Below are 24774 nucleotides of genomic sequence, written 5' to 3' on the forward strand. Positions count from 1 at the left end.
TTGCCGGGCCGTTCTCCCGCCGTCACAGCACGGCGCACAGCCGGAGCCACCGGGGCTTTTCTGTTCTAAATCGTTTTATTTGGGGCGTGTGTGTTTGGGATCTTCACGACAAGCCCCCACCGGGGCAAACTCGGGCGCTGCCCATGCCCGCGGGGGCCGGGGGCGGGTGGGGAAGCGTCTCACCTGCGCCCATCCCGCGGGTGGCGGGGCGGGGGCGCGGAGCACGCCGCGGGGGGCCGCGCAGCGGGGCGGGCGGCGGAGGCGGAGCCGGCGGCGGCAGCGCGGCTGGGCCGGGCCGGGCTGGGCTGTACTCCGCAGCCCTCCCGGGGGGGCTCGGGCATCTCTGCGCGCCGGGCGGTGCGAGCGGCAGCCGCGCCGCGCCGGGCTCGGGGGGTGGCGGCGGCATGGAGGGAGCGTTCCGCGGCCGGGAGCTGGCGCACGCCGTGCTGCTGCTGCTGCCGCTGCTGAGCCTCGTCCCCGCAGGTGGGAGCCGCGGGCAAGGGAGGAGGGAACGGAGTCCACCCCGGGGGCGGCGGGGGCCGGGGCAGGCGCGGCTGCGGGGAAAACTTCGGCGCGGGCGGGTGCAGTAGAGCCGTGCCCGGGGGTCGCGGCGGCAGCCCGCCGTTTGCTCCGGTATCGCCCCTCGCAGTCTTTGCGGGACGTTCCGGCGGGGTGTGTGTGCGCGCAAAAAAAAAACCCCTACCAAGTCCTTTGTTCGCGGTACCACGGGAGAAGGGCCGGCAGGGAGTTCCCTCCCGCATCTCCACGGGCAGGGCTGTGTCGACGATGAACTCCGGTGATCGGCACAGAATGTCCCCGCCGTTAAGTGCTGCTGCTTGAACAATGGGCAGGGAAGGAGGCAGCAGGCGGCAGGTGAACGGCGCACCCCGGCAGAGCGAAGCTCCCCGAGGCTGGGCCGGACTGGTCGGCTCGCAGCTCCCCCGCTGGTGGAGCTTGCCCCTTGGCGTCCTGGCGGGTCAGTGCGCGGTCCGGAGGGGCCGGTCCGGCGGGTCGCCACCAGACCCCGGCTCCGACGCGGGCGATGGTCCGCGATTTAAGAGCCGAGAGGTCTGTCGGAGCTAAAACTATGGTGTGTCGGGTGTAAATTCAAAGGTTCCCTTCCCCTTCCGTGATGCAAGGGGGTTTTCCTTGCCTGACCTCACAGGGATAGCGATTTTCAATGCAGCGTCTGGTTGCATCGCAGAGCAACTTTGCACATGGCTTTCGGCGTCGCCGTGCAGCTCGCTGCACCGTTTGTAGGTTTAAGAGGCGTTTGGAGGTGCGCAGAGGACGGTGCTGTTAAGGAGGTGGCTGCTGGTGTTTGAGGAACTGCACCCAGCAGGGAATTTGTCCCTGGGCACTGAAGTCTAAAAGCAGATAACGTGAAAGGTTGTTCTGCAATTTAATCGTAAGAGAGAGCTGAGGATCCAGGGAAGCGATGCACGGTGCTAGGTGTTTAATATCTGCTGCCACCAACAGAGAGGAGCCCTGCAGAGCACCCTGGTGCGAGCATCCGGGGAGGGCTCCGCAGGTCTCTGCCCCTGCTGCTGGGAGCACTGGAAACTTGGCATACCGGCAGCTAACCGTAGTAACTAAGTTACACATCGTCAGCTCTTTGCTTTGGGATGTGAGAGGCTGCATCAGTTGATTTGTGAAGTGGTTTTGTTTGGGTGACTTTTTGGGGCTTGCTCCTTCAAGCTCAGAGTATCAATCAACAAAGAGTTGTGGTATCTGGCAATATGAACTTCGTGTTTTGGTGTTTTTTTTCCAGCAAGACCCACATCCACCTGCAAAATGCTGTAGCTGTGGCCACAGGGGTGGGAAAGTCTCCTACCGAGAGGTTATTCCTCCAAATCAATTAACAACAACGACAAAAAGAGTGGGCACGATTAATACCCACCCACTTTCTTTACTTCATCTATTTCTTGTCTCTGCTTGAAGGTTGTCCTTCATCATATGGTTCGACTGTCCTTAAGGAAAGCTTGAGAAGCAGATCAGACTGACAGCATCTCCTGGGAGACAAGAGATGCAGGCTCCAGAGGCATGGAGAGGCATGGAGGGAACCTTCCTTTGTGATCCTTCCTCTGGTTCTGGGTTCAGACACCTGTCTGTAGGAGACTTCACATCAGGGGCACGCCAGACAAACGTGTAGTAGGCATAAATGACTTGCTGTTGCAAGAACCAGCTGGTTTGGGGCATGTCTGTGTGGTATCTGTGCATCATGCAGATGTGAGAATATTCAGGGCTAGTTTTGTGCTGGAGGATGTATAGGAGTGATGACTTGTGTCCTGCTGGGGGCACAGGGGGCTTTGGAAGCGACAAACAGGACAGAACCGAGCTGCTCTGCAGGATTAGCCTGGGGCTAGCACGTCCCTGGGTTGCTTTTGGGTTTGCCTCAGCGCAGGCACTTGGCCTGGATGAGCTCCCACGGTCCCCATTGAGACCTATTCTGTTGTTAGCGGTGTACAGGTTTATATTAAGTATCTTTCTTTGGCTTTTAGTCAAGAGCTTCTTCCTTTGCTTGCAAACAGGGAAGGAGGATGTAGAAAACAGAGCTTACTGTAGCTTCTCAGAGGGCAAACCATTCATCTCTGTCCACAGTCCCTTCCTACTTTCTTGTTTTTGTTTCTTGCATCCTAACACATGCTTCCACTTTACCTTCCAGTTGGGGATTGCCTAGGTCAGTTTATGCAATACTCTGGAACAGTATTTTCTCTGTGCCTCTCCTGTCCTCCCCCAAGGCTCATCCTGTCCCTTACCCCCCAGTACTCTGCCAGAGTCTCTGTGGCATTTCCATCCCGTGGTCACGGAAGGCTGGGCATGATTCCTTCCAGCATCCATCAATATAGCAATAGTAGGCTCTCCCTGTGCCCCGAGGGAAGAATGTCTGTTTTCATGATGCTTCCTGCTACCTGTCAGCCCACGAGGGAGGAAGCTGGAAGGAGAAAGATTGAACTTGATGAGGGTTCTGATTGCTGTCACTCTCTGAGTGCCTTGGCCCCCTCAAACCATCTGAGTACCCTGCTCTCCCTGCTCCTCCCTTTCTATATCTGCTCTCTCCTTCTCCTTTGCCTCCTTCCCCTGCAGCAGTGCAGATCCTCCTGCACAGAAATGTGGCCCAAGGCCACTGCCAGGAGCAGAATGGAAATGTCAAAGGCTGCTCAGCACTCAACTCTTTTCCCTTCCATTGCAACTGGGAACTCTCTCGCAGCGAGCGCACAAATGATTTTTCTTCAGGCTTTATAATCCAGAATGTGATAAATTTGGCAGGGAGTGAGACTCCCATTTGCATCCTGTTTAAGTACCATTCAGAGAGACTGAAGGCATTTCCACGTGCTCGTTTTGCAAGGGAGAGAGAGAGCCTCTTCCTGACAGATGACTGCAGCTGTAGTACCATTGGGCTGCACTTAATCTCTGTGGGCTTTCAACCTCCCTCCAGCCCTCTCGGAAACCTGTCACTGATTGCCCAAACAGTAACGCTTCTTTACAGGTGCCTGGAGTGATCAATGGATCCTGACTCAGCTCCAGCAGGAACATTTTGCACCAGGACACAGGTGGAATTGGAAAGGATATGTCTTTAGCACATGTAAACAGGAGCTGTGGCTGGTTTTTAGGAGGAACATCTGAGTCATGTTCCAGCCGGTAGGAGTTTCTTGTAATGAAACCTCTCCTTTCCACACCCCACACCCCCTCTATCTAATGACATCTCTGTATTCTTTGGACTTCTATCTGAACTGTAAGTTTTGATTAGTGCAAGCTATTGGAGAGAGTTTTCATCAGCCCTGTGTGGAGCTGGCAAACTAAATCCCAAGCACCATGCACTTGTGGTTAGAAGGAAAGCTGCTTTCCAGCCCGAACGTTCAGTAAGCAGCGCCGGCGTGAGCTGAAGGTAGGGAATAACCACTTCTGGATGAAACACGAGTAGCACAGCATCAAAGGGTTTGAACAACACCTGTGTTTAGCTACCAGCCACAAGAACTGAGCTAATCTTGCAGGAGACAGGCAGCAATTGCTCAAGGTTAAGCTACTTCTCAGCTTTTTGTTCCTCCCTCTGTCCGTGAGGATGAATCCCATTGCAGACATCAAGCCTTGCACATTGTCTTGCCCCTGTGTGTGTGACACATGGTTTTACAGATGTTGTTTTCTTGTTCATCCAGCACAAACATCTTCCAGGATTTTGACTCATTTCCTTGAGTCTCTTTCAGCTGTTCAGAGAATGGCTAGAGGAAATGAGGTCTAATATCCTAATGCATTGCGTTTACTGTAAGGACACTCTCGCTTTAAGTCCAAAACTTTGCCTTTTTTGTCATCTCTCAATGTCCTTCTGAATATTCCCCTGCTTGATGTTGCTTTTGTCCTTCAGCAATTCAGCTCCCCTGCTCGTGTGTGGCATACTGACCTGGATCAGGAACAGTGTGGCCAGCAGGAGCAGGGAAGTCATTCTGCCCTGTACTCAGCACTGCTTAGGCCACACCTTGAGTCCTGTGTCCAGTTCTGGGCTCCTCCATTCAAGAAAGATGTTGAGATGCTGGAAGGTGTCCAGAGAAGGGCAACAAAGCTGGGGAGGGGTCTGGAGCACAGCCCTGTGAGGAGAGGCTGAGGGAGCTGGGGTTGCTTAGCCTGGAGAAGAGGAGGCTCAGGGGAGACCTTCTTGCTCTCTCCAACTCCCTGAAGGGAGGTTGTAGCCAGGTGGGGGTTGGTCTCTTCTCCCAGGCAAGCAGCACCAGAACAAGAGGACACAGTCTCAATCTGTGCCAGGGGAGGTTTAGGCTGGAGGTGAGGAGAAAGTTCTTCCCAGCAAGAGAGATTGGCCATTGGGATGTGCTGCCCAGGGAGGTGGTGGAGTCCCCATCCCTGGAGGTGTTCCGGAGGAGCCTGGCTGAGGCACTTGGTGCCATGGTTTAGTTGATTAGGTAGAGTTGGGTGATCAGCTGGGCTTGATGATCTCTGAGGTCTCTTCCAACCTGGTTGATTCTGTGAGAAATTGTTTCTGTGTTCATTGGAACCTTGGGTGAACACAGAGAGCTGATGCTAAAGGCATCTGAGGAAAGTGCTGCTCCAGGTTCCATTGCGTTGCATCTTTTGGACAGGTAGAGAATCCTCTTGGTGTAAAAGGAAGGAGTTTTTCTATTAGTGATGGTCTTTTACATTAACTTTCCTGTGGAAATACAGTGCCTGTCTTTTTTTCCAGTGACTTTAAGGAAACTAGAGAGGCTTTTCCCAGAGGGACACCCGCCCCCCCCCATTTGGACAATGAACCCTGCAAAGAGTCGTAAACGAGCGTAAATCTACGCCCGGGAGCAGTCTCCCTGGCTGGCTGCCAGACCTAATGGCAGCTGAAGTGTGTTGTTTGTCCACCGGCCAAGATTGCTGCCGTTGGTGATAAAAGCAGGAGGGGGAGTGTAAACATCTGTGTTTGAAGGGAGAACTCCAGGCTCCTGTTTTCTGGGGTCTACCAATTAGAAAGCAGAGTCAGTGTTAATCTCTCAGTGGATTTACCCTTGGGGATTATGCTGATTTAGTCGAAAAAAAAACCATAAGTTTTTTTGTTTTCAGCTATACCTCGAAATGGATTTTTTGAAATGATCTTTTTCATGTCGTGACAGATTTATTTATTTATTTGTTTATTTCGTGTGTGCAGCACATAAGGCTCTTGGGTTTGTTATCTGTAACACCAAATAGGGATGTAAAGAACAGAGCAGTTTGTAATCATAGAATTGTCAGGGCTGGAAGGGAGCTCAAGGCTCAGCCAGTTCCAACCCCCCTGCCATGGGCAGGGACACCTCACACTACAGCAGGTTGCTCACAGCCACATCCAGCCTGGCTGCAAACACCTCCAGGGATGAGGCTGCCACCACCTCCCTGGGCAACCTGTGCCAGGCTCTCACCACCCTCATGGGGAACAACTTCTTCCTAACAGCCAATTTCAGTCTCCCCATTTCTAGTTTTGCTCCATTCCCCCCAGCCCTATCACTCCCTGACACCCCAAAAAGTCCCTCCCCAGCTCTCTTGTCACTACCTCGCCAGCTTTAATGTCGCTACTGTTCTCTGCGGCTCTTGGGCTGCTCCATACAGGTCATGCCTGGAAACTGTAACTGAAATGAAGTGTCATTTAGTAATAGTATCAGCTACAGGGGGTTTTGTCCCTGGGAGGCTGATGGCATTTAATGCCTATGATTTTAAATGTCATCTTGACAGCTGAGTCCATAATCATGTAACGTAGTCATTAAATAGCTGAGAGGGGGAAGAATTCGCTGGTCAGCTCGGGGCTGGGAGTTGTAAATCTAAGTGATAAAGAGGATGCATGGGCTGATGGCAGTTAAGAAGAGATTAAAACCATGGCAGGGAGATTTGAAAATCAGAGGGATGCCTCTCTCACAGCATCTTTGGAAGCCAGGCTTTTGCATGGTCCTACATCTCCTTTCTTTTCCCATCAGTAATTGTCTTAGGCTAATGTGGTAGTTTTAGGCTGTGCCCTTGAGGTCCCTTCCAACCCTAACAATTCCACGATTCTGTGTCATTAGGGGCTAGAAAGTTCATTCTTTGCTTTCTCACGCATTCACCTGCCTCCTGCAGCTGGGATTCTGAGAGGCACAGCAAGTCTTAGGAAGCACTCACAGGGTGTAAGAGTCAGGCTGGAGGAGAGCTGCAGAAGTCAGCTGAATAGTCCCCTGGGGTCAGGTGGAGCAGATCTTCCCAGGTAGACTTTTGTCTAACCTGCTTTACGGACAGCTTGTAATGCAGGACCTGCCGTGGTTATTTTCTTTCTAGGACAGAATTAGTTGTTGAAGGACAGAATCTTCTCCTTACACCTAAGCTAATCTCTCTTAGTTCCACCTTTTTTGGGTTGTTTTGATGATTATTATTTCCTTGCTCTGGTGGGTATAGGAAACTGTTGATCACCTTCCTCTTTAGAGTAACATTTTACACAATGCCAATTAATAGAACCTTTGGCTTCTCTGTGATAAATCTTTGTCAGCCTTTTCTTTGCTGCACCTTTTGTAACCCCTTCTCTCCCCTTGTTCTTCTCAGCCCTTTCCAGCTCATTTGCATTCCCTCCTTCTCTCCTTGTTCTTCTCAATTCTTTTCAACTCAACTTGCATTTCCTCCTTCTCCTCTTGGTCTTCTCAGTCCTCTCCAGCTTGCTTGCATTTCCTCTTTCTCTCCTTGTTCTTTTCAGTTCACTTGCATTTCCTCCTCCCCTTGCTCTTCTCAGCCATCTTCATCTTTGCATGTCCTCCTTCTCCCCTTGCTCTTCTCAGCCCTCTCCAACTTGCTTCCATGTCCTCCAGACAAAACGTGCAGACACGACAAAGGAAGGTAGCACTCCCAGGTTGCTGCCATCCCCATGGGCCTGGTTGCTTCAGTTTGACTCAAAGCATTGCCAATCTGATCTTAATTACGATTGAAATCAGCCACCAGTAAGCCAGCCTCATTTTGGCTGTTTTGCATTTGCACTTAATCATTTGGTAAAGAAAGTATTAACCTCCTTTATTACCATTGAGAGAGAGAGAGAGTTTTAATTAAATATAGCCCTTTGCACTTGATGTTAGACTTGCTTTGATTAATCCCCCTGCCTGTACTTAAGCAATTATGGAGCTTGTTACATAGACAACTTGCTCTCATTCGTCATGGGTCGTGTTTTAGTGTGGAAATAGGCAGTGTTGGCATGTTCTTGTGTTAGATAATTGATTTATTTGGGGGTATTTTTATTATTTTCTTTCTTTTTTTCCTGATGATTTACTTTGATTGCAATGAAGGACAGGCTGAAGGAGTTGGAGCTCTTCAGTCTGGAGAGAAAGCTTCCAGGAGACCTAATTGTGGCCTTTCAGGATCTGAAGGGGGCTCCAAGAAAGCTGGGGAGGGACTTTTGAGGGTGTCAGGGAGGGATAGGACTGGGGGGGATGGAGCAAAACTAGAAATGGGGAGATTGAGATTGGATGTGAGGAAGAAGTTGTTCCCCATGAGGGTGGTGAAAGCCTGGCACAGGTTGCCTAGGGAGGTGGTGGCAGCCTCCTGCCTGGAGGTGTTTGCAGCCAGGCTGGATGTGGCTGTGAGCAACCTGCTGTGGTGTGAGGTGTCCCTGCCCATGGCAGAGGGGTTGGAACTGGCTGAGCCTTGAGGTCCCTTCCAAGCCTGACAGTTCTGTGATTCTATGGTTCTGAGGAAATGAGAATCCTGCCATGTTCCTGCCTTAGATAAAAAGCTCCACATAGGAGCCAGCCTGTGCAGAAGAAAAAACTCATTGAGAAATGTTTTGAAGGGGAAGAATTAATGCCTGAAAGGGCTGTCTGTAGTCAAAGCTGGTGGTTTCTAATCAGAGTGATGTGAAAAAACAAACCCAACAAATGATGTGAGAAGTAGTCCATCTCATCCCCTTTTTATTCCTAGAACGGCAAGGGAAAGAAACATTGCTGAGGGTTTCTTTTTGTTGGGTTTGTTTTTCCAGCTCCTCTTTGAATGGAGCAGTTGCTTAACTCACTTGGACTGAATGAACTGAAGAGAAAGGAAAATATTTGCTCTGCACCTGCTAGGAAGCTCCAGCTGCCAGAAAAAAATCCTCCTCACACCTGTTCATCACTGAGGCACAACCTGCCCGGAGGTGCTCAGCGACTGCCTGCCCTGAACTGCCTGCTTTGCTTCTCTGGAGGCTGCTGGCAGCCAATGGGCAGCTTGAGTGAGGACCTTTTGTCTTTGGCCCTTTCATCTCTTTGGATTTTTTTTGGTAATTATTAAGGCAGCTCAAAGCCTAAATTTATTAATTTTGGTAATTATTAGGGCAGCTCAAAGCCTAATTTATTTTTTTTGTTATTATTAGGGCAACTCAAAGCCTAAATTTATTAATTTTGTTATTATTAGGACAGCTCAAAGCCTAAATTTATTAATTTTTTTATTATTAGGACAGCTCAAAGCCTAAATTTATTATTTTTGGTAATTATTAGGGTAGGTCAAAGCCTAATTTATTATTTTTGGTAATTATTAGGGCAGCTCAAAGCCTAAATTTATTATTTTTGGTGATTATTAGGGCAGCTCCTAGCCTAAATTTATTATTTTTGGTAATTATTAGGACAGCTCAAAGCCTAATTTATTTTTTTGTTATTATTAGGGCAACTCAAAGCCTAAATTTATTAATTTTGTTATTATTAGGACAGCTCAAAACCTAAATTTATTGTTTATTATTATTAGGGGAGCTCAAAGCTTAAATTTATTTATATTAATTATTATTAGGGGAGGTCAAAGCCTAAATTTATTTTTTTGGTAATTGTTAGGGGGGGCTCAAAGCTTGATTTTTATTTTCTTACTATTTTTAGATGAGCTCAAAGCTTAATTTATTTTATTTTTTTTTAATTATTAGAGGAGCTCAAAGTTGAATTAGTTTTTTGTTATCCTTAGGGGAGCTCAAAGCTTTATTTTTTAGAAAGTAGAATAGAATAGAGCAGAGCAGGTTGGAGGAGGCCTTCATGATCATCAAGGCCAACCTATCATCCAGCACCACCTAATCAACTAACCCATGGCACCAAGCACCCCATCAAGTCTCCTCCTGAGCACCTCCAGTGATGGAGACTCCACCACCTCCCCAGGCAGCCCATCCCAATGGCCAATCTCTCTCTCTGTGTAGAACTTCCTCCTAACCTCCAGCCTAAACCTCCCCTGGCACAGCCTGAGACTGTGTCCTCTTGTTCTGGTGCTGCTTGCCTGGGAGAAGAGACCAACCCCCACCTGGCTACAACCTCCCTTCAGGGAGTTGGAGAGAGCAAGAAGGTCTCCCCTGAGCCTCCTCTTCTCCAGGCTAAGCAACCCCAGCTCCCTCAGCCTCTCCTCCCAGGGCTGTGCTCCAGACCCCTCCCCAGCCTCCTTGCCCTTCTCTGGACAACCACAGTTGCTCTTCACTAGGAGCTGTTCCTGAGGCATTCAGGGGCTCTCTGATTCTTTCCCTTTGCTCTTTGCTGCCTGTATCTTTCTTTGCTGTTTCATGTGGCATGGAAGTGCTTTCCATGCCTGGATGAGCACAGCTTTTTACCTTTGAAGAGAAACGAGGCTCTCTTCAAGAAAAGCCAAGCTTCCTCCCGGTGGTGTTCATTGTAAGACAAGCTGTTGACGTTTCCTATTCCCTGGCACATCTGACTTCCAGGTATTATCCATAAAACTGCTGGCTCTGCAGTAATGCTAATGTCATCATACCTAGCACTGGAGGTATGCAGCACAGTAAGAGAGCTCAAATGGAAGGAGCAGAAGTCAACCCTCTGTTTCTGGACTTCTCTCATAGTCTAGAGGGCGTCAGAAGTGATGCTGAACTGGGATTCCCTGCAATGGATGGAAACTGCAGCACAGAAGGTTCCACCTCAGCATGAGAAGGAACTTCTTCCCTGTGAGGGTCCCAGAGCCCTGGAGCAGGCTGCCCAGAGAGGTTGTGGAGTCTCCTTCTCTGGAGCCTTTCCAGCCCCATCTGGGTGTGTTCTGTGTGCCCTGTGCTGGATTCTATGCTCCTGCAGGGGGTTGGACTGGATGATCTCTGGAAGTCCCTTCCAACCCCTAACATCCTGTGAGCCTGTCATGTTCAGGGGTAGGAAGGAGGACCACTTCTTCTATAAGCAGCTACCTATAGATATGCCAGGTGTTGGGTGTATTGATCAGCTAGGAAATAAAGCACACTTTGCAGGCAAGCAGGACTCCTGCTGACATTAGAGGTGAAGTTCAACACGAGTTGTGCATCTTCTTGCCAGAAAGCTGGGAAAATGAAGCTGGATTGGAGGAAGGTATCCAAGTCTCTGTGCTCAAGGCACTTCCAGGACAGTGACAGAGCTTGCTGGGTGTTGCTGTGATTGCCTGCTCATCCTTGCAGCTTCTGCGGAACATTGATGAATCACAGGATGGTCTGGGTTGGAAGGGACCTCCAAAGCTCATCCGGTTCAACCCCCTCTGCACTCAGCAGGGACATCCCCAACCAGATCAGGCTGCCCAGAGCCCTGTCCAGCCTCACCTGGAATATCTCCAGGGATGGAGCCTCAACCACCTCCCTGGGCAACCTGTTCCAGTGTTCCACCACCCTCATGGTGCAGAACCTGTTCTTAGCATCCTTCAGTAGTTATCCCAGTTGCAGTTTCAGAAGGCAGGTGCAGAGATGCTCCTTTAGTGATGAGTGTGCCATTGAAGAGATGTTTGCTGGGTTTGGGATTGTCTGCAAAAAAACACACTTGCACAAGAGTTTTACACCAAGGTCTTAGCAGCAATGTTTGCTTCTGAGTTAGGCAGGGGGGAGCCAAACTTACTGCAGGCTTATTGAAATCATTGGATAAAGTTGATTGGTGTGGGCAAATGCAGAAACACTCCACAATCCACTCCTTAGATCGTCTCTCTGTCCTGTGACTTGTATTAAGCAGCTGAATAGGAGCCAGGAGTGTGCCCAGGTGGCCAAGAAAGCCAAAGGCCTCCTGGCTGGAATCAGCAATGCTGTGTCCAGCAGGAGCAGGGAGGGGATTGTCCCCTGGCACTCAGCTTTGCTCAGGCCACACCTGGAGTGCTGTGCCCAGCTCTGGGCAGCTCAACACAAGAGAGATGTGGAGGTGCTGGAGCCAGGGCAGAGCAGGGCAAGGAGAAGAAATCTGATGGAGAGCAACTGAAGGAGCTGGGGCTGGTTAGTGTGAAAGAGAGGAGGCTGAGGGGAGACCTCCTGGCTGTCTACAGCTCCCTGAAAGGAGGCTGTGGAGAGGCTGCTGCTGGTCTCTTCTCCCAGGTCATTAGTGACAGCACAGGAGGCAATGGCCTCAGGATGTGACTGGGTAGGGTTAGACTGGGCAGTAGGAAGAAGTTTTTCCCAGGCATTGGAATGTGCTGGGCAGGGAGGTGGTGGAGTCCCCAAGGCTGGCTGTGTTTGAAGGTGGTTTGGATGTGGTGCTTGGGGCTCTGGTTTAGGGGTGAGCCTTGCAGAGCCTTGGACTTGGTGACCCTGAGGGTCTTCTCCAAGCTGAGTGTTCTGTGGTGCTGTGTTTTAGTAGTAGAGCTTTTGAAACGCTTCAGCTCCCTTCTGATGAACCCCAGCATTCCTCTCATGAGTCTGTCAGGGTTGGGGTTTGTGTTCATCAGTGAAGAGAAAGCAGCACTGACCTGGAGAGAAAAGCTACCTCTGCCTTTCCTGCAGGCTTTGGTGAGCATGTTTACTACTCTGAAAGACTTGTTTGTGGCTGAAATCTTCTAGGAAAAAGCACTGAACTGAAGATGCAGAGAAAGCAGAGAGCAGTGCTCCTCGTTGTGGTCTTTAATGTGGCCCATCAGAAGAGCAGTGCTAACCTTAATTATGCAATTAAGGGTATATCCCCCCCCTCTGGAGGCCTTGGGTAGATGATTACCAGTGCACCTTTGAATGAAACTGCTACTATTTGATAAAATTACTGCCAAGAATTGAAGTAATTAGGATTTGCCTTGCCAGAAGTCTTCACATCTCCTTCCTCAGCTGAGCCTTTTCCAAGCAGGCATTAATTAAGGGAGGGTGTAGCCAGCTGGAGGTTGCTCTCTTCTCCCAGGCAACCTGTGACAGAAGGAGAGGACTCAGTCTCAAACTGCTCCAGGGGAGGTTTGGGCTGGATGTTAGGAAGAAGTTCTTCCCAGCAAGAGAGATTGGCCATTGGGATGTGCTGCCCAGGGGGGTGGTGGAGTCACCATCCCTGGAGGTGTTTAGGAAGAGCCTGGCTGAGGCACTTGGTGCCATGGTTGAGTTGATGAGATGGTGTTGAGTGATAGGTTGGACTGGATGATCTCTGAGGTCTTTTCCAACCTGGTCAATGCTGTATTCTGTAATTCAGATTGCAAACTGATTTGACTCTCCTGCCCCCCAGTCCTCTCCATCCTCTTCATTAAAGCTACCTTCTTGCTGCATTTCAGCAAGCAACACTTCCAAGCCCATGGTAGAATCATAGAACCAACCAGGCTGGCAGAGATCTCCAAGGTCACCCAGTCCAACCTGTCACCCAGCCCTACCCAATCAACCAGACCATGGCACCAAGTGCCTCAGCCAGGCTGTTCTTGAAGATCTCCAGGGATGGTGACTCCACCACTGCCCTGGGCAGCACATCCCAATGGCCAACCTCTGTGAAGGACTTTGTCCTAACATCCAGCCTAATGTTGCTCATCAGGAGGAGCATTCATTCAAAAAGGGGAGCAGGAAGATGCTGCACCTTTTAATGCAAATGTCAGCAAAGTGAAGTGAGAAGGGGGAGAAAAAAGGAAAGCCATTAAAGGAAGAGAGTGGATGAGTGAGAGCTGAATTGGAATCCACTCTGCAGGAGTTGGGAGGCAGGTTGTAGCCAGGTGGGGGTTGGTCTCCTCTCCCAGACAACCTGTGACAGAAGGAGAGGACACAGTCTCAAGCTGTGCCAGGGGAAGTTGAGGCTGGATGTTAGGAGGAAGTTCTTCCCAGAAGAGAGACTGGCCACTGGGATGTGCTGCCCAGGGAGGTGGTGAAGTCACCATCCCTGGAGGTGTTTAGGAAGAGCCTGGATGAGGCCCTTAGTGCCTTGGATAACTTGATCACATGGTGCTGGGTGACAGGTTGGACTGGATGATCTCTGAGGTCTTTTCCAACCTGGTTAATTCTGTATTCTGCATTCAGTTTGCTTTTTCATTCCTCCTAATCGTTCCCCATGCTTGATGATTTGTTTATTTGTGTGTCTGAGAGAGTGTGGAAGCAGCTGGTTAATAAGTAATTCTGGAAAGCAGGGGGAAGAAAGCTTTCATTCAGCCAGGAGCTGAGGAGCAGTCCAAATGTATGAAACCTCAAGGCTTGACAAGTGCTGTGGCAAAGTGGTGGGCTGGGTTGGTTTGTTTGCAAACCCTGCTTCACTGTGTGTGCACACACAGATGTGTTTGTCTTATTTATATGTCTTGGCCACACCAACCCCAGGCAGTGCTACAGGCTGGGGACAGAGTGGATGAGAGCAGCCAGGCAGAGAGGGACCTGGGGGTGCTGGGTGACAGCAGCTGAACAGGAGCCTGCAGTGTGGCCAAGGCGGCCAAGGGCATCCTGGCCTGCATCAGGAACAGTGTGGCCAGCAGGAGCAGGGAGGTGTCCAGAGAAGGGCAAGAAAGCTGGGGAGGGGTCTGGAGCACAGCCCTGGGAGGAGAGGCTGAGGGAGCTGGGGTTGCTTAGCCTGGAGAAGAGGAGGCTCAGGGGAGACCTTCTTGCTCTCTGCAACTCCCTGAAGGGAGGTTGTAGCCAGGTGGGGGTTGGTCTCTTCTCCCAGGCAGCCAGCACCAGAACAAGAGGACACAGTCTCAGGCTGTGCCAGGGGAGGTTTGGGCTGGATGTTAGGAGGAAATTCTTCACAGAAAGAGAGAAGTTGTTCCCCATGAGGGTGGTGAGAGCCTGGCACAGGTTGCCCAGGGAGGTGGTGGCAGCCTCATGCCTGGAGGTGTTTGCAGCCAGGCTGGATGTGGCTGTGAGCAACCTGCTGCAGTGTGAGGTGTCCCTGCCCATGGCAGGGGGGTTGGAGCTGGCTGAGCCTTGAGGTCCCTTCCAACCCTGACAATTCTATGATTCTATGATGTGGTGGTGCTAGGTCACAGGTTGGACTTGGTGATCTCAGAGGTCTTTTCCAGCCTCTGTAACTGTGTGGGAGGTGGTGGAGTCCCCATCCCTGGAGGTGTTTAAAAAGAGCCTGGCTGAGGCACTTGGTGCCTTGGTTTAGTTGATTAGATGGTGCTGGGTGATAGGTTGGGTCCCTTCCAACCCAGACCATTCTGTGGTCCGTCCTGAGGTGGTGTTGGCACTGGCATGTGCAGGGCAGCTCTCCCATACCTGTTTTGGAGGTCATGTGGAGCATCTGCTCTGCCAAGCCTGCTTCCAAAGCAGGGAAACAAAGCTCCCTGAGCTGCATCGCTAATTGCTGGGACCAGGCCTTCTGCAGGAGGATCTGCTGGCATCCACCCACAAGCAGGGGCTCGGCCCAGGTGCTCGTGTTTGTCCTGCCTGGCGATGCTGGGAATGTCTCCTGGCGAGTGGGCTGTGTGGGGGCTGGACAGCTGCCTGGATTTGTCTCTTTGCCACCTGCTGGCTGCTTCTCATTAGTCACTTCTCACTGCCAGGGGTCCACCAGCTCTCTCTTCAGGTGTAGCTGAGCGTCTCGGTGCTCCGAGCTGTCTCCTCGGCAAGGGTTAAGCAGCAGATGCCTTTTACTTGCCCTGCGGGAGGGCGTGAAGCAGATCCGCGTAGGAGCAGTCCCCAAGCAGGGAGCTGAAGGCTTCCCTTGGGCATCGCTGGGAGGGCAGAGGATGTCTCACAGCCAGGTCCAGCTGCCGCTGTGGCTCCCCACGCTCATGCCTCCACAGATGATAAAGACAACCTTTGTTCCAGCCTTGTTCCACTTCCTCCCTTGGGTTTGGCATGGGTGGGAAGGGGCTGGCTGGCTCCACACTTGCTCCCTGTGTTGGGGGATGCCAACTTCTCCTCTGTGCTGCCTGCAGATGGAGTTGGTTTGACTGAGCCTTTGAGGGCTGGGCTGGCGAGCTCCTGCCTTCTGCTCCTCACACTGCCCTTCCTCTGCCTGAGAAGGGGGGGAAGGCTGCATGAGAAGCCAGAGGTTGCCCTCATTCAGCTTGGTAAATGTCAGGACCCCTGCTAAACCTCTCCCCTGGTTTTCTGCTGGGTAATGGAGAGCCTGTTGTGAGGATCCTAAACTCCAGAGCAAGCACCAGCACAGGAGCTCTGCATTCCTGCTTGGGGAGCACCAGGCATTGAGGACTGACTGCTAGATGGCTTGGAGAGGAACCTTTAGTGCTACAGGGAAGCCTGACCAGCCCAGCCCCTGTGATGCAGGCCCAGTGGCAGTTATTTTTTCAGTCTCCCAAGGTGAATTGGGGGCAGAGGAGCTGGTCAGTGCTTCTATCAGCAAGGATTTGTGGTGTTCATGCATGCTGAGAGTCTGGGAGGCTGGCAAGGGACACTCACATCTTCTGTCTTGTTTGGTCTGTATGCTGGCCTGCATCAGGAGCAGTGTGGCCAGCAGGAGCAGGGAGGTCATTCTGCCCCTGTGCTCAGCACTGCTCAGGCCACACCTCGAGTCCTGTGTCCAGTTCTGGGCTCCTCAATTCAAGAGAGATGTTGAGCTGCTGGAAGGTGTCCAGAGAAGGGAAAGAAAGCTGGGGAGGGGTCTGGAGCACAGCCCTGTGAGGAGAGGCTGAGGGAGCTGGGGTTGCTTAGCCTGGAGAAGAGGAGGCTCAGGGGAGACCTTCTTGCTCTCTGCAACTCCCTGCAGGGAGGTTGTAGCCAGGTGGGGGTTGGTCTCTTCTCCCAGGCAGCCAGCACCAGAACAAGAGGACACAGTCTCAAGCTGTGCCAGGGGAGGTTCAGGCTGGATGTAAGGAAGAAGTTCTTCCCAGCAAGAGAGATTGGCCATTGGGATGTGCTGCCCAGGGAGGTGGTGGAGTCACCATCCCTGGAGGTGTTTAGGAGCAGCCTGGCTGAGGCCCTTGGTGCCATGGCTTAGTTGATTATCTGGTGCTGGGTGACAGGTTGAACTTGATGATCTCTGAGGTCTTTTCCAACCTTTGTGACTCTGTGACTCTGCAGTGCTGTGGCAGGGATGTGTTTGCCTCTGCTTTTCTGTTCAGACCTACAGGAGGCTTGCCTGCCTGCAGGCACACTCAGCTTTTCCAGCAGTGCTGGGCATGCTGAGAGAGGCTCTTAGCTCCCTGCAAGCCCTTGCTGGCTGATATCCCCAGCCCCTTGCCCCTGCAACGGTGCCAGGGCTCTGAACTGATAAAGCTATCGCTTGGCTTCTGCTCTCTTGTGTTGGGGGAGATGGGAAACTGAAAACTGCGGTGAGGGAGCTCTGGGTGATAGCCCTGCAAAGGAGCTCGGTGCCCAGAGCAAACAGGCAGTGGAAGGAGAGCAGCAGCAGCTCTCTAACTGTTCCAATCAGCAGAGCCCTGCAGGGGAGCCTCTCGTCCCCAAAGGCTGCGCTGCTGGCTGAGTTGTGTCACGGCAGAACGTTAACTGGGTTAGAAATCATGGTCAGGATCAGGTCACGGGCAGGTCGTTGTTTTCGTTGAGCACCGTTTGTGCTGCTCACATGGGGCCTGCTCAGGGCTCTGAAGGTTATGGCCAACCACAAGGGGAAGAGGCAGAAGCTCAGAGGGGCCTCCTGTGCCCTTCCAGCGTGGCCCAGCCCGGGGAGAGGAGGGGAGAGGGCTTTGCTCTTGCTAGGTAGCAGGAGCTGCATCCAGCTCTGGAGCCCTCAGTACAGGAAGGGCATGGACCTGTTGGATGTGGTGCTTGGGGCTATGGTTTGGGGGTGAACTTTGCAGAGCAGGGTTAATGGCTGGACTTGGTGATCCTGAGGGGTTTTTTCCAACCTGAATGGTTCTGTGATTGGGCCACAAAAATGCTCAGGGGGTTGGAGCACCTCCGCTAGAGGCCAGGCTGAGGGAGCTGAGGGTGTTCAGCCTGGAGAAGAGGAGGCTCCAGGGAGACCTAAGAGCAGCCTGCCGGTACCTGAAGAGGGCTACAAGGAGGATGGAGAGAGACTGTTTGCAAAAGCCTGCAGGGACAGGACCAGGGGCAATGGTTTGAAATGAGAGCAGAGCAGATTGAGATTGGATGTGAGGAACAAGTTCTGCACCAGGAGGGTGGTGGAACACTGGAGCAGGTTGCCCAGGGAGGGGGTTGAGGCTCCATCCCTGGAGATATTCAAGGGGAGGCTGGAGAGGGCTCTGGGCAACCTGATCTAGTTGGGGATGTCCCTGATGAGTGCAGAGAGGATGGGAGTGGATGTCCTCTGGAGGTCCCTTCCAAGCCAGCCCATTCTGTATTCAGTGAGCCTTGCTGGCAGTCCCTTGGCAGACAGGCTGCTGCTGGAGGTGAGCAGGTGGTGGCTGCACCAGGAAGCTGTGCTGTGCCCCTGTCTTGGGAGGGGTTGGAGAGAAGTTGAGGGGGGAAGGGTGTGGGATGAGGCTGAGGGTTGTTTTGTTTAGGTTGGGTTTGGTTTTGTTTCTCTGCAAGCAGTCTCTTGTGCTGTGGAGCAGCCACAAACTTCTTGTTCCTCTTAGTGTTTGGATAAGAGTTGAAAGAGGAAACAGCCCCGGGGGGACTAACCTGTTGGCCTGGGGTTGTGCAGGAAGCCTGTGGCAGAGCTGGAAATACAACCCCCAGTGCTTGTCTCTTGTCTTGCTCCATGGCAATCCCACTTCCTTTGTTTGCTTGGCAGCTGGAGATGATTTCCAGTTGCTGTGGACTTGCACCTGATGTGCAGTTCCGTGCTAGGGCAGCCTTGGGCTGCAGGCTGGAAAGCTGCAGCTCCAGCCACATCTTTCCCCCTGCCAGGAGGGTTCCCTCCTTAGCTGAAGCTTTTGTTTGCACATCCCTTGATTGTTACAGGGACATTCTGCTGTCCTTAATCATCTCCCTGCAATCTGACCTGCATTTCCTATCAGTGTTATCTGGAGCTGTTCCACTTTCTGCTTTCCCAGATGTGTGCAGATGTTTTCCTTCTTGTAAGCAGAAGTCACCAGGGCTGCACTCCCTTTCTTTCCTCCCTTTCCAATTCCTTTTCTCAGGGCCCAGGAAGCTGCTTGGAATATATATTCATATCTTCTGCTTCTCTTTTCAGGCACCCAGCCTTGCTCCCAAGTGATGCCAGCGTTGCAGGGGGTGTTTGGACACACCTTTGTTATGTTCCAAGGAGGAGCTGGGGTAGTGGAAGGGACTCTTCCCAGCTGTGGGACAAAAGCTGAGAGCATCAAACTAGAGCAGAGCAGATTGAGAGTGGATGTGAGGGACAAGATCTGCACCAGGAGGGTGGTGGAACACTGGAACAGGTTGCCCAGGGAGGTGGTTGAGGCTCCACCCCTGGAGATATTCAAGGTGAGGCTGGACAGGGCTCTGGGCAGCCTGATCCAGTTGGGGATGTCCCTGCTGACTGCAGAGGGGGTTGGACTGGATGAGCTCTGGAGGTCCCTTCTAACCCAAAGCATTCTATGATTCTAAAGTCATCCAGACCCCTGGTGTGGTACTGTGGCTGTGCAGTCTACAGGGAGTGTTGGGTGTCCTGTAGTGGGACCCACAGCCTTTGGCCATCAGGAGAGGAGAAGACCCAGAGGGGATCTGATCAATGTCTATCAATAGCTGAGGGCTGGGGGTCAGGAGGGAGGGGACAGGCTCTGCTCAGCTGCACTCTGGGATAGGACAAGGAGCAGTGGATGTAAGCTGCAGCACAGGAGGTTCCACCTCAACATGAGGAGGAACTTCTTCCCTGTGAGGGTCCCAGAGCCCTGGAGCAGGCTGCCCAGAGAGGTTGTGGAGTCTCCTTCTCTGGAGCCTTTCCAGCCCCATCTGGATGTGTTCTGTGTGACCTGTGCTGGATTCTATGGTGCTGCTCTGGCAGGGGGGTTGGACTGGGTGATCCCCTGAGGTCCCTTCTGACTCCAAACATCCTGTGACCCTATGGACAGTGGGCTTGGAAAGGTGCTGGGATGCCTCAGGTGCAGTACAAATGGAGCAGTCTTGGACCTGAGGCATTAGCATCCTGAGGAGAGCTGAGGAGACAGCAGATGGAGATGTGCTGCAGGGATTAGTGCCCAGGATTACTGAGTTGTTGGGTGGGCTCTCAGATTTCTGTTCCTTGATTATTCCTCCTGGAGGAGGATCCAAACCCCACTTCCATCTCCCTTAAATACCATTTTAATTCTGCTTTGTTAAAGGCAGGCAAGGTGTCAGTGCATAATGATACCCAGCACAGCTGAGAGCCCTGGAGCTTGCCATTTGCTGCCCTTACACCTCTTGAAGGTTCATTGCTCTCAGAAGGCAACAAAATAAAACCAAACCTCCACCTGTTGTGGGGATCACCTGCATGAGGCATCCATCCACTGTGTCCATTGTCTTTGTAGGCTGGAGAAGAGGAAGAGGAGGCTCAGGGGAGACCTTGCTCTCTGCAACTCCCTGAAGGAGGTTGTAGCCAGGTGGGAGTTGGTCTCTTCTCCCAGGCACCCAGCACCAGAACAAGAGGACACAGTCTCAAGCTGTGCCAGGGGAGGTTCAGGCTGGATGTGAGGAAGAAATTCTTCCCAGCAAGAGAGATTGGCCATGGGGATGTGCTGCCCAGGGAGGTGGTGGAGTCCCCATCCCTGGAGGTGTTTAGGAAGAGCCTGGCTGAGGCACTTGGTGCCATGGTTGAGTTGATTAGATGGTGCTGGGTGATAGGATGGGCTTGGTGGTCTCAAAGGTCTTTTCCTACCTGGCTAATTCTGACTCCAGAGAATCATCACAGAACCATTGAGGCTGGAAAAGACCTCTGAAATATCTCTTCCAGCCTGTGACCCAACACCCCCCCATCAGCTAAACCATTGCCACAAGTGCCACATCCAAGCTTTCCTTAAAGACCACCAGGGGTGGGGACTCCACCACCTCCCTGGGCAGTCTACCCCGGTGCCTGTGGACTCCCTCCAAAGCTCAGACCACAAACAAAGTAATTAGGCTCTGCAGGTGGCCTGACTGTCCTTTGCTTCCTACTCAGTGGTGGATTTGTCAGGAAAAGGAGACCTGTCCTGGTCTTAATCCAGTGTATGCCTTAAGGAGAGCTAAAGCTGTGAGATGAGTGAATGAAGTCTGGGGTGTAACCTCACCTCAACTCATTATCTGATTGTTTTCCTTGCAGCTCTGTGGTTCTCTGTGTGGGCAGGGAAATCCAGGCAGCCTCTGCATGGAGCTGCAGAGTGTGGGTTTGCATGCAAGGGGTGTTGGGGGGCTGGGGGATAGCTTCTCAAAGCCCAGCTGGGGCATGGCTCTGAAGCATCCAGTCCGGCTGTGCAGTGCTGTGTGCTGGAGGGGCAGGGGTTGGTGATTGCTGGTAGGGCTACAGGGCCAGTGCCTGGCAGGGGAGGAGGTGCTTGCTGCAGCACCTGCCAGCATTTGCAGGCATCACAGTGATGTGTGTGGTTTGACAGATCTGCATTCATTTAGTGTCTTGGGTTTGACATTAATCTATGCACTGCTGCCTCCAGTGTGTCTCTCAGTCTCACAGTGCATTAGAGGTTGGAAGGGACCTCCAGAGAGATCATCCACTCCAACCCCCCTGCCAGAGCAGCATCACCCAGGGCAGTCTGCACAGGAATGCATCCAGGTGGGGTTGGAAAGGCTCCAGAGCAGGAGACTCCACAACCTCTCTGGGCAGCCTGCTCCAGGGCTCTGCCACCCTCACTGTCAAGAAGTTTCTCTTCATGTTCAGATGCAACCTTCTCTGTTCAATCTGGAACCTGGTGTTCCTTGGCTTATTCCTGTGCACCACTGCAAAGAGCTTGGCCCCCTCCACTTCATCCCTAGCCCTCAGCTATTGATAGACATTGATCAGATCCCTCTCAGCCTTCCCTTCTCCAGACTAAACAGCCCCAAGGCTCTCAGTCTCTCTTCCCAGGGGAGATGCTCAAGTCCCCTAAGCATCCTCCTGGCTCTCTGTTGGGCTCTCTCCAGCAGCTCTCTGTCTCTCTTGAGCTGGGGAGCCCAGAACTGGACACAGGATTGCAGCTGTGGTCTGAGCAGGGCAGAGCAGAGGGGGAGCAGAACCTCCCTTGCCCTGCTGGCTACACTTCCCTTGGTGCACCCCAGGATGCCATTGGCTCTCCTGGCCACAAGGGCACATTGTCTCTTTCCTCTGCCAACCTGTTGGTGATGCCCCACATTAGGCCTTCACCCAACCTTGTGCCCCAAGGTGGAGTGGTTGAGTGTGTTTGGGAAGGAGAAGCCCAGTGCCTGGCTGTGCAGTGCATTACTGTGCATCCCCAGCCATGCCCCAGGAGTTTCTGCCCCAGAACATTTCTGTTCTTGCAGCTGAGGTGTCCCACTGGGGGTGTGTTGTTGGAAGGAGAGCACTGGCTAGGGGCTGCTTTGGTTGGCTTAGTGCTGCCAGAGGCACCCAGCTGTCAGTGATGCCATCACAGAGGTGCTGTGGAGATTGCTGCTGCAGGAGGGGGTGCACAGCTCAGGCCAGCAGGCTGCTGTGCTGTTCTGTGCCAGGTGTTAGTAGGTGAGGCCAGGCCACCAGCAGCCCTTTCCCTTGTGCTGGCAGTCGGTGTTTGCTCCATGGCAGGGGTGTCCAGCCCAGGGGCACACAGACCTCCCCTGGCAGGGCCCAGACTGAGACCTTGCTGGCCTCAGGCAGGGAGTGATGCCCACGAGCGATGCCTCAGTGCTCTCCCAGCCTTCCCTGACCTGCCTGAGCAGCTGGTGCCACAGTGTGCATGCCACGTGGCACCTGGGCTGTGTCCTGCAGCTCATGGCATTTCCTGCTTGAAGTGCCCTGGGGGCTGAGGGAGGCAGCAGAGGAGTCTTCCAAAGACATCCCCACGAAGGGGTTTGTGAGGTTTCCTGGGGGTTTCTCAGGGGTCTGCAGCCTTAGGTGCCAACAGTCGGTGGCTCTGACCTGAGGGGGTTGCAAATCAAAGGTCTCCTTGCCTCTAGCCTGCTGTCACATGCACCTGTGTGCAGGGCAGAGGAGTTCTCCTGCTCCCTCTCCTGCTCAGCCACAGTCTGCTGGCTTTTAGTCTCCCCTCCTGCACTGGGAGGTAACAGATTTGAAACTCAACCTGATGATTTTCCCCCCTCTTTTCCCACCTTTTCCTGGCAATAATTATTCCCAAGATGGTTGTTCATGCTTTTTAGCTGTGGAAGTGTGTGAGTGAGTGTGTGAGAGAGCGAGTGTGTGAGTGAGTGTGTGTGTGTGCAATGTTTGGGGGCCCCAGGTGGAAGGTTTCTGCTGGCACTTGGGTGAAAAAGGGAATACCTCTGGGGGGGGTTAGCACTGATAAGCAAGTATTAATCTGATGGAGATGGGGAGGGGAGGAGGACTTCCCCCTCCAAAACCCAAGGCCACACACAAAGGAATTAGAGCCTGCAGATGGTGTGGCTGTGCTTTGCTTCCTGCTCAGTGGTGGATTTGTCAGGAAGGGGGAGCCAGTTACCTGCCCTGCTCTTAATCCACTGTGTGCTTTAAGGACAAGCAGGGCTGTGAGAGGAGTGAGTGGAGCCTGGGGAGCATTGTCTGCTTGTGTTTCTGGAGTGGCTGCTGCCCTCTGGGTGGGCAGGGGGAATTCAGCCCCTCAGCAGAGCTGCAGAGGGTGGGTTTTGCATGCAAGGAGGATTTTCAGTCGCTGCATGTGGCTGTTGTCCTAGCTGTGCCTCACAGGAGAGGGCAGATCAGCTCACAGCACCCTCATCCTCACCTGAGCATTACTTACAGGACTGGAGAGCTGCTCTGGAGGGGGAAGGATTTGTTCCTGCAAGACCACTTCAATGTTTGTGTGTGTTCTGCTGCTCAAGTATAGGATCATAGGATCAGCCAGGTTGGAAAAGACCTCAGAGACCATCAAGTCCAACCTATTACCTAATCCCCAACACCTCCTGACAACTAAACCATGGCTCCAAGTGCCACATCCAAGCCTTTTTCAACACCTCCAGGGATGGTGACTCCACCACCTCCCTGGGCAGCACATCCCAATGGCCAATTACTCTCTCTGGGGAGAACTTTCTCCTCATCTCCAGCCTAAACCTCCCCTGGCACAGCTTGAGACTGTGTCCTCTTGTTCTGGTGCTGGGTGCCTGGGAGGAGAGACCATAGGTGCAGAGCAGTAAGGATTTATCTGAATTTTTGGTTATGAAGTCCATTTTGTAGGTTCAGTAAGGCTTTCATGTCTGGGGTGTGCTGCCTCAGCAGCCCTTTGCTTGATCAATGGAATCACAGAGTTGAGTTGGAAGGGACCTCAAGGCTCAGCCAGCTCCAGGGACACCTCACACCACAGCAGGTTGCTCACAGCCACATCCAGCCTGGCTGCAAACACCTCCAGGCATGAGGCTGCCACCACCTCCCTGGGCAGCCTGTGCCAGGCTCTCACCACCCTCCTGGGGAACAACTTCTTCCTCACATCCAATCTCAATGCATCCTGCTCTGCTTTGAAACCACTGCTCCTGCTCCTGTCACCACAAACCTTTATAAAAGTCCTTCTCCAGCCTTCTTGTAGACTCCTTTCAGGTGCTTGAAGGCCACTGTAAGGTCTCCCTGGAGCCCTCTCTTCCCCTGGCTGGACAGACCCAACAGCTCATAGGAGAGGTGCTCCAGCCCTCTGATCACCATTGTGGTGGGGCCAGGGAAGGCTGAATGTGCTTCTTGCTTGAAGCAAGCAGTGTTAAGCTGGGGAGTGGTTGGGAATTGTGACTTCAGTCTGCTCATTCCACACAGCTTTAGGTTCTGAAAGCTTTCAAAAGTTGTTCCATCCTGTCTTATTAAGGCAGTTTCAAGGCCCAGCTTGGGAGGGTGCTGGAACATCTTATTTCAGCTATATTCTTACCCTGAAAGGTTGGACTGGATGAGCCTGGAGGTCCCTTCCAACCTGGTATTCCCTGTGTTTAGGGAGAGTCTGGATGAGGCACTTGGTGCCATGGCTTAGTTGATGAGATGGTGCTGGGTGAGAGGTTGGACTTGAGGATTGAAAGGTCTTTTCCAACCTGCTTAATCCTATCCTATCCTATTTTGGAACCCTGGAGCAGGCTGCCCAGGGGGGTTGTGGAGTCTCCCTCTCTGGAGATATTCCAACCCCACCTGGATGTGTTCCTGTGTGATCTGCTCTCGGTGCTCCTGCTCTGGCAGGGGGGTTGGACTGGATGAGCTTTGAAGGTAACTTCCAGCCCCTGAAACTCTGTGATTCTGAGTGGATTCTGTGAGTGTTCAGTGAAGGAAGACTCTTAAGAGGTCAATTAGAGCAGCTTTGGTGAGCTGAGGGGGTTGGTGCCTCAGAGAA

General features: G+C 52.5%; 1 protein-coding gene across 2 annotated transcripts in view; it reads left to right on the forward strand.

The window, feature by feature from the left end:
• The first annotated feature begins 382 nt into the window (after positions 1-382).
• Positions 383-24774, forward strand: part of KIT (KIT proto-oncogene, receptor tyrosine kinase) — an 82234-nt gene continuing 57842 nt past the window's right edge. For both annotated transcript variants that reach the window (XM_068137704.1, XM_068137705.1), the window contains exon 1: positions 383-483. In XM_068137704.1, coding sequence (XP_067993805.1) covers positions 405-483 — 79 coding nt within the window. In that variant the 5' untranslated portion in view covers positions 383-404. The remainder of the gene's footprint in view (positions 484-24774) is intronic.

Source organism: Melanerpes formicivorus, unplaced genomic scaffold, assembly GCF_026170545.1.
Source record: "Melanerpes formicivorus ecotype bairdi unplaced genomic scaffold, bMelFor1.0.p_v2 SCAF_4, whole genome shotgun sequence".
Classification (NCBI taxonomy): Eukaryota; Metazoa; Chordata; class Aves; order Piciformes; family Picidae; genus Melanerpes; species Melanerpes formicivorus.